Source organism: Sparus aurata, chromosome 8, assembly GCF_900880675.1.
Source record: "Sparus aurata chromosome 8, fSpaAur1.1, whole genome shotgun sequence".
In the NCBI taxonomy this organism is placed as follows: Eukaryota; Metazoa; Chordata; class Actinopteri; order Spariformes; family Sparidae; genus Sparus; species Sparus aurata.
In genome coordinates this window covers 30219081-30227485 of record NC_044194.1, presented here as the reverse complement: position 1 = coordinate 30227485, position 8405 = coordinate 30219081, and the positions used below count along the sequence as shown (strand labels likewise).

Genomic DNA, 8405 nt, shown 5'->3' with positions numbered 1-8405 from the left:
ACGTTTTATCTAAACTGTGTCTTCAAAGAGGACTGTAAGGGCATGGACAAAGCACTCTGCCTTCACCTCGAGTTCCGTCCCTGCAAACTGCCCAAACAGGTCCTTGATTCAACGTCCAGGCCAACTTCCACACCTCACTCACAGATTTTTGTGTGTGTGTGTGGCATGCCGTTCATGCTACTGGGAGTTCTGGATGACTGAGTCTAAATCTTGCGTAAATGTAATTGTCTCATCTGTTCAGTGAGCGTGCAGTCCATCGGAAAGTGCTGCCATAATGATATTTACTGGGGAGAGTTTGAGCTGCTGCATTCTGTTCAATACAGAAGACATGGAGAAGAGAGGAGCAGACCATTTCCTTACCATCTTGTCTTTTATTTTTTAGCTCTTATCACTAACTGGACTTGAACGTTCATCTTTTCCCATTGGGCACTGAAATGTATTCGCTTTAGCTCATTCAGCTTTTATCCAAAGTGACTTATAATAAGTGTATTCAACCATGTGGATAGATTGAAACCATTACAATTGCACTACACTATGAACAATAAGAAATAATACAAAAGGGTTTTTATAATTTTCCTATTCATAAGCAAACATTTGGGAGATTGGGAGATGAATTACAGGGCCCTGTCTATAAGTGATTTTCTGGCGAATGGCTTTAAAACAATGTACCAAACCATCAAAATAAATGGATAATAGTATGATACAAGCTTGCTCAAATTAATCAAACAAAAGAAAGTGCTTATACGCATTGAAGCTAGTGCCAGTGCCAGCACCTGGACTTGCACAGCAAACACAAAAACAACATAATGCATGTAGAAAACTCAAAATCCTCTATCATACTTGGCGAGGTTCTGGCAAACTGAAGGAGCATCTTTTACATGACATCAACATGTTCAGTCAAACTGGCATTTATAGATTACTGTCCATGTCAGAAAGGAGCTCGGGGGTGGTCTCTTTATCATCAACAGCACATTCATTAATCTCTTTCTCCAGACCATGTAGTTCAAAGGCACTGAGGTCAGCTGCTGTCCTGACCTTGTCTTCTTTTAGATACAGTTCAAACATTTAATGTCATAAAAAATTATGTATTTTCTAGTTGTAATGAATGACTAGACATACTAATAAAAAGCCATCTGATTGACCTGTATACATTTATAGTGATTCAATTACGTTTTGATACAGTGCATTTGACCAACCTATAATCGTCATATCAACCTATTGTAGAATAATGTCACAAAACTCCAGGTGTATGGCATTGTTTTATGTGCAACTGTAAATGTGATAGCAGACCATCATAATCTGATGTTACTGTACATACATGTGTAGCTATTTAGATCAGCAGCTTCATCAATAGTCTGTGATTCAAGAAGTTCCTGACACTACTTTCTCTTACATGTTCTTGATTGCATGTTAGCCTACCTTTTTCATTATCAATCGATAAAATGAATACTACTACACAATCACTTGCTGGCTGGAAGTTGACTTGACACAGCATTTTCTTCTGATTTGTCGAGAGCTGCAGATAAGGCTGCCACACTGGATTCTGCAAGCTGTTGGAGCATTAAAGACAGAAAAAAAACATTTTAAAGTGCTTCACTGAGATGGCAAGTTATGGGTCACATACGGTGAATTACAAAAAACAAAGACAGTGAAACCTATGCTGGTACTCACTGGGCAGTGGGGTCTCTGAGAGGAGATGGCATCTTTGCTGCTGTCTGGTTCACACTGAGCCGAGGCCACAAGTTCATCTTTTTCCTGAACTGACTTCAGAGGGAAGACTGTCCTCAGAGCCGGCCTGTAAATTCATACACAAAAGTCTCTCTCATGAGACAAACAGAGATTGCCAGCAAGTACAAAAACGTCTTTATTGGTGAAGTTTTTTCTTATTTAACCGAGATGCTACGGACGGAGGGTGGTAAGGTTGTGATTATAGGATATATATGATAAAAACTGGCTTGACTTGTAATCAATCGTCTGTGTGCTTTTCTTTATATCACCTAAACTCCCGGAGTGTGCTGCTTTCAGGGGCATCAGAGTCAAGTGGCACTTTTAGATGGCTGGACTGAATCTGGTTTTGTCCCTTGGACACAGTGTCATCCATCTGTAAAAAAACAAACAGCTTTTTAATGTAATAGCTCAACATTTGGGGAAATATACTCATTCAACTTTTTTTGCCAAGACTTATATGAGAAGATTGACGCTACTCATGTGTTTGTCAGTTCAATATGAAGCAGCAGCAAGGAGACGGTTAGATTAGCATAGCATAAGGACTGGAGACTGCGGGAAACAGCTGGCCGGGCTCTGTCCAAAGTAAGAACTACCTTAATATGTTTAGTTTTATCATTCAAAAACCCAATCATAAAAAATGTTAAGACCCTCCATAAAGTCACTTAGCATGTTTACCTTTGGACAGAGCCACGCTAGCTGTTTCTCTGTCTCCTGTCTTTATGCTAAGATAAGCTCCAACTTCATATCAAACAGGCAGACAAGCCAATGGTATCAGTCTTCTCATATAATTCTTGGCAATAAATCCAATAATTGCCTTATCCCAAATGATTTATTTAAACAAGGTAGGTACAACTTATCAAAACTTGTCACTTCTCTTTTTAAATGTGCATTCTCTAAGACTTCATACGCCAGACAAATAGGAGGCAGCACATCACCAGAGTAACTGCTAACTGCGGCCAACTGTAGCTGTTGTTAGCAAGTTAGCTAAGTTAGCCATGCAGCTAGCAGTCCTATAATAGATACTGTATATACTCTGCCCATACTCTGCCAGGGGGATGTTGCTGTTGTTTACATCACCCTCAAAGAGACCATGGGCTGCCGGCGGGGGAGTTTCAAGCTTGTGCGACTGTAAAGGTCATTGAAATAACTTCAAAACTGTTATTTCTTCCCATTCTGCTGTTAATTTTACTAAAATTTTGAATATTTAAAAACATCTTACATATTCCACCTTTAAGGTAAAATGCTAACAAACCTAGTAGTCTAATAGCAGATAAAGTGACACACATTTACACTCCATCACATTACAACATACTGTGCCCTTTCTTGATCCCATGGTTACTTTAATTTACCTGCACAGTGATGTGGTCATGTGCCTCATTCTGCATGCTGTCCCCTTTGTGGAGCTCCAGCAGGGTGTCATACTCACTCTTCAGTTTATCAAAGTCACCCAGCAGAGTCTTCAACTGGACACCGCAAAAACATAAAAACAAGACAGTGAAGGTGAAGACAGTTAAAGAGGTCATATTATGCTATTTTTCAGGTTCATACTTTTATTTGAGGTTCCTCGTAGAATAGATTAATATACGTTAATTTAAAAAAATAAACATTATTTTTCTCATACGGTGCATTGCTGCATCATCACTTTCCACGATGTGTCTTGAAAGCTCTTTTTAAGCCACAGAGTGAGACATCTCGCCTCTTTAAAGTAGGCATGTTAGAGTAGGGCGGGTCATGCAGAGCAAGGTAGTGTGATCCAAAATAACGCCGCTACAGCAGTAACAACTGTATGTCTGCCAACTGACTGGAGTGTATATATTTTATGATAAATATATGAATATATGTATTAATATAACATATGTTACATAGTGGTGCACATACGTTAAGTAAAGGCACGACTCCAAACCAGGCGTTTCAGGCAGTTGAGGAGCAGTATTTTTCCATGAGAGACAGTAACACCCGTTGGCTTGGACATTGGGATTTTTCACACTTTTCCATGCACAAAAATGCTACATAACACAATAAAGCAAAGGCAAAGACCCCAAATGCATAATATGACCTTTTAAAGATTTGAAGGCATTTGAATGCATTTCAAAGCATTCCGTATATACATGTATGTGTGCAGTATATTTGTCTATATGAGCCACCTGCAGGATAGTCTGTTTGTGTGTTCGTTCCAGGGTGTCCCAGTTACGTCGTGGCACCACATCCCAGTACTCTGCCTTCATCCTGTTGAGCTCCTCCTGGGCTTTGGTCAGGTCTGCCCGACACACCTTCAGAGCCAGCTGCAGCTCCACTTGGTCCTTCTCCTCTTCTTTTAAAGTGGAAACAAATTTCAGACCAACATATGCATAATTTAGCAAATGTTTTTACACCTGAAGTATTTGGCTGAAACTTTATTTATAAATTCTATAAATTTCAGCCTTTATTGCAGATATTTAGATGACACTGATGTGTGGATGGTTAATATGAAAATATAACCAGGCCACCATTTCTTGGCAGGGTAATTTACTTCAGGTCATAAAGTAATCCAGCACATGACCCCCTGTACAACCACAACTTGTCTTATTTCAAACTAAGTTTCTGTATGGATAAAACAAACTTGATAAACTCTGTTAATTACTGAGCTTTAAGACCCTAACACACTAGGCCAGCAGTCGGCTGTCAGGCATTGTTACAGCTGTCAGTGAGTGTCCATGGCTGCAGTCAGTGTGGCATCTAGTCTGTGGGAGAAATCACTGATTGAGTGTTCAGGTAAGTGGACCAGTGCAGACAAGAGAAATGGAAAAAGAAAGGGAGAGGCCCTTGAGCCTGTTGCTTTAGTATCCATGATTTCACCCAGTGCAGTTTCTCCTTATTTTTTCTCCTCTGCCTCTTCACCAGTTCCATTTGCATAGTTTGAGCAGACATATTCTCCACTGTGAGAGTGGCATAAAAGCTGTTATAAGCTATAAACTATCATAATAAGAGTTTGTATATCTGCATTTAATTCCTCCTACACAAGCAGAACACACAAGCTTTTGGTCTGCCAGCTGCCGTTTTGTGTGTCCAAGTGCAGCTAAGCTAAGCTTAATGGCTTCCGGCTGTAGCTTGATATTTAATGGACAGATTTGAGAGTGGTATCCATTGTCTCGCGTAACTGAAAGAAAGTTAATTTTTAACGTTTTCATCAAAGAAAGGAAAAACCCATTACTAGGCAGGTTTTGTTGGGGCCTTAACCCGAAATTATGAGTCAGTGAGCAAAGTTTTGAGGGAAGGCAAAACCATAATTTTTGAACAGTTTCGGCCTGCAACTAATAATATTATTCATCTTTGGTTTATCTGTGTGTTATTTTCTTGATTAACTGATTGACCACTTGGCCTGTTACGTTTTATGAAACTGCGAATTACTGATGTTACATCTTCAACAGAGGAAAGAAAAATGACCCCAAATATTTAATAAATTATTGAAGTTTTCAGTCGATCGACTGATCACTTGTCTGAATAATATATTAGTAGTTGCTGCTCTACCTGTACATGGATCTGCAGAGCGCTCCTCCTTCCCAGGGCCTCTTGTTAGGTCACTGAGCTGCCAGATCAGCAGCTTGCGGGCATCACGCTCCTCCCGGTACTGCAGATACTGGCTGGAGAGTTCAGACTGCAGGCGGTCCACCTGGAGAGGAATAAAAGATAGTTGGGTTGCTCAAACAAGGATTGTGATAATCTACAGTTGTCTTTTCTATCTGAGCTGAATTACAAACAAAAAAAATGTTCTGTAACTTTTTATACACATGAGCGAGATAAGGACAGCACACAAAATAAACATTCAACAGAAGGAATTCAACTGGAATTTAAGCATATCAACTTTCAGAAAACTCACATGAGTGAATACATAAATAGTGGTTAGAACCCCACTTTACAAGTATGTCATGTACCACTGCCTGCTTGGCCTTTTCTCTCTCCCTCATGGCCTCAATGTCCCTCTGCAATTGCTGCTTCTCCCTTTTCAAGGCTTCGATCTCAGCATGCTCCTCTGCACAGCGAGCTTGAATCTTCCTGTCACATTCCTCTGACACCAGTCTCAGATGGGATCGCATCGGCTCCAGTTCTCGGATTTGCTCCTGCTGATGTGCTGCACAGATGTAAAATGCATTAAAATCATCTACAAGACACTATAGGGCTGAAACAATTCTTGGGTTAAATGCAAAGACACTGATCATAACTTTGATAAATTATTACCAAATTCCTTTTATAAGCTTCTCACAATTGAAGATCTGCTTGTGTTTCTTATCAGTAAATTCAATCCCTCTGTGTTTTTTAACTGTCTGATGAAATAATAAATTCCGACGACATCAAACACTTCAGGATCTGAGAATCTGTTGTGGGCTCTTGTTATTAAGTTAAACATTTAAGTAGCCAAATGACTAATGGATACACTGAAAAATTACAAATAGATGAATCACCAATTAAAATGTGTTTCACACAGAATTATTGGTGATCATGATCAAAACATGACTCAGCATGTTTTAATCAGCATGCATGTATTTGGTAACAATCTTTTAAAAAAAACAATAGCTGTTTCTAAAGTATGTCCTGCAAGTGCACATACTTAACTTCTCACTTAAGAAAACTGTTAGTTTGCAGCAGTATAGCTCCATGTTTTTGGTTTGCAGACACGGTCACCAATCACTGAACTCACTGAACTTCCACTGAAATTAATTGGCAAAGTAAAATTAAAAGAATGGCATTTTTCAACATTTTTTGTCATCAGTCACTTTTTATTCCGATGCAGACTAAAAAATATGATGTATTATTAAAATAACAAATTAGAAGATTGTGTTACTCTGGCTGAGTCATGCTCTAGATTTCTGTTTGTTCTGTTATTTTGACTTCTTTTGACAATTAATTGATAAATCAACCAAAAGTTGCCAGCTAGTTTGATAATCAGTTAATTGTTTCAGTCATTTGTTAAGCAGAAATGTTGTATTTCTTTGTCATTTATGATAGAGAATGGAGAGTCCAGTTTGGTCCACTTTGGGTTTTGGTCTGTTGACTGGTCACTTTGGGGTCTGTGGAATTATTTCAAACAGTTGAAAATCATTAAACTGTATAAATAATCAGTAGACAGTATACGCAGTCAGCTACTGACCTAAAGTGGTTTCATACTCCTTTTTGATGGCAGAAAGAAGGGGTTGGTAGGTTTTAAACTCTCTGATGAAACAACCAAAGACATCACGGTAGACCTGTGTCCAAAGCAGATTAAGATATGTGAGAACTCTCTCTTCCAAGATAGGCCATACATGGTATTTTTTCTGGTTTAATTGTGGGAAAAAAAACAACAACACAAAAAGCCAAAACATAGCACCTGTAGTTTCAGTTCCTGGAATTTTGGCTCATGAGAGCTGATAGTATGCAGCTCCTTGTTCACATAGCTCTCCATGTGAATCAGGAGTTGGGGCTTCCTCCCCAGACCTGCGTAGATGTAACTGCTACCCTTCCAGCACATCTATAGGGTCTCACACAGACGTGCGCGCACACACACACACACACAAAGAGTGAGAGATGCTTTAACTTGAGTGGAAGAGGGGGAGACAGCAATTGGCGGTGTCATGCTATGTTTTTGATAAATCTAATTTACAGAGATCACAGTCCTTTATTGTTTTGATTTCTGTAACTGAATTTTTGCCAGGTTTGCTGAAGCTGTACCTGGTTTGCTTACCTTTATTGCTGCAGGCTGGGCAGAAACTGGATTTTGTCCTTCTGGCCCTTCCTCTGTTGTCTGGGCAGGGTCGTTTTGTAGAGTACGATCATATGTAAGTCTAAGACAACAAAAAAAATACATTTACGTTGTTTAGAATTGTAATTTAGTTATGTATAGTAACTCAACGTCACAGTTGTGACGTTAATAACGCAATAATTGACGGTATAACATTTTCGCTGTCTTATTTGAATCACTTGCCTTTGTTTCTGTGACGGTGTTAAAGGTGGAAACTTAATGTCTTTGTGTGGTGACATCTCTAACGACTAACAGAATGATGACAGAACAAACTCTTGCTCAGTCTACATGAATTGATGAGCGTGCTCCGGTTAGCTCGTGGCTGGCTTTAGCATCACAGATCACGGCGTTGTAGCAGGGTTTCCATGGTTACGAGGACGGAGTGAGCAGCAGGACCCACAGAGTAGACCGCGGCGCGCCTAACTAGTTTTCAAGTTGTGTAAGGGAAACTTTGTTCATAAATAGCGAACACACTTTTTAAAAACAGGAGACTGCAGGTTTGGAAAAAGCAAGTGTGTAAGCCATCAACTCTGACTGGTGCCAATGACAGATATACATCAATAAACAATTTAGCATGTGTAATTCGTAAATATCACATAAAAAAAGAAACTTTCTGTATTAATTACATATTAATATAAGGGATGGAAAAGAAGATGGTGAAAACAGCATGCTTAATTCACCTGAATAGGGAGGTGTCTTAAGGAGGAGGCATGTTTTGCTCAATTTACACCTTGTTTTCGTTGTGGAAATGACATGACAGTGCTATTAATGCTGTTTATGAAATGATCGTCCAGCTAGCAAATATTTTTATACTGCACATTCTTTTATGCGTGTGCCACGTTTGGATAAAATATTAAATTAATACTCTAAAATTATATAATGTGCTAAAGAACTGCCACTAAATTATGCAGCTTAAAAACTACAT

General features: G+C 39.1%; 1 protein-coding gene across 2 annotated transcripts; it reads right to left on the bottom strand.

The window, feature by feature from the left end:
• Positions 1-1240: 1240 nt before the first annotated feature.
• Positions 1241-7862, bottom strand: tsnaxip1 (translin-associated factor X interacting protein 1). Of its 2 annotated transcripts, none has more exons than XM_030424847.1 (11): positions 7664-7862; positions 7424-7523; positions 7070-7210; positions 6854-6947; positions 5640-5836; positions 5236-5377; positions 3873-4039; positions 3078-3191; positions 1998-2101; positions 1672-1795; positions 1241-1550 (listed from the first exon to the last, which is right to left on the bottom strand). In XM_030424847.1, exons 1-11 carry the CDS (start codon positions 7717-7719, stop codon positions 1461-1463), a joined length of 1329 nt encoding a protein of 442 aa, XP_030280707.1. In that variant the 5' UTR covers positions 7720-7862; the 3' UTR covers positions 1241-1460. The 2 variants fall into 2 exon arrangements, with proteins under 2 accessions (XP_030280707.1, XP_030280708.1); XM_030424848.1 differs by having other exon boundaries at positions 3873-4036.
• Between the last annotated feature and the right edge of the window lie 543 nt (positions 7863-8405).

What these genes read in the sequence shown, in the direction of transcription:
- tsnaxip1 (XM_030424847.1), bottom strand. Translation starts at nt 7,719, where the DNA reads ATGTCACCACACAAAGACATTAAGTTTCCACCTTTAACACCGTCACAG. An exon ending in ACACCGTCACAGAAACAAAG is followed by an intron (nt 7,524 to 7,663) that starts GCAAGTGATTCA and finishes TTGTTGTCTTAG; the next exon opens with ACTTACATATGATCGTACTC. An exon ending in ATGACCACATCACTGTGCAG is followed by an intron (nt 2,102 to 3,077) that starts GTAAATTAAAGT and finishes GTTTTTTTACAG; the next exon opens with ATGGATGACACTGTGTCCAA.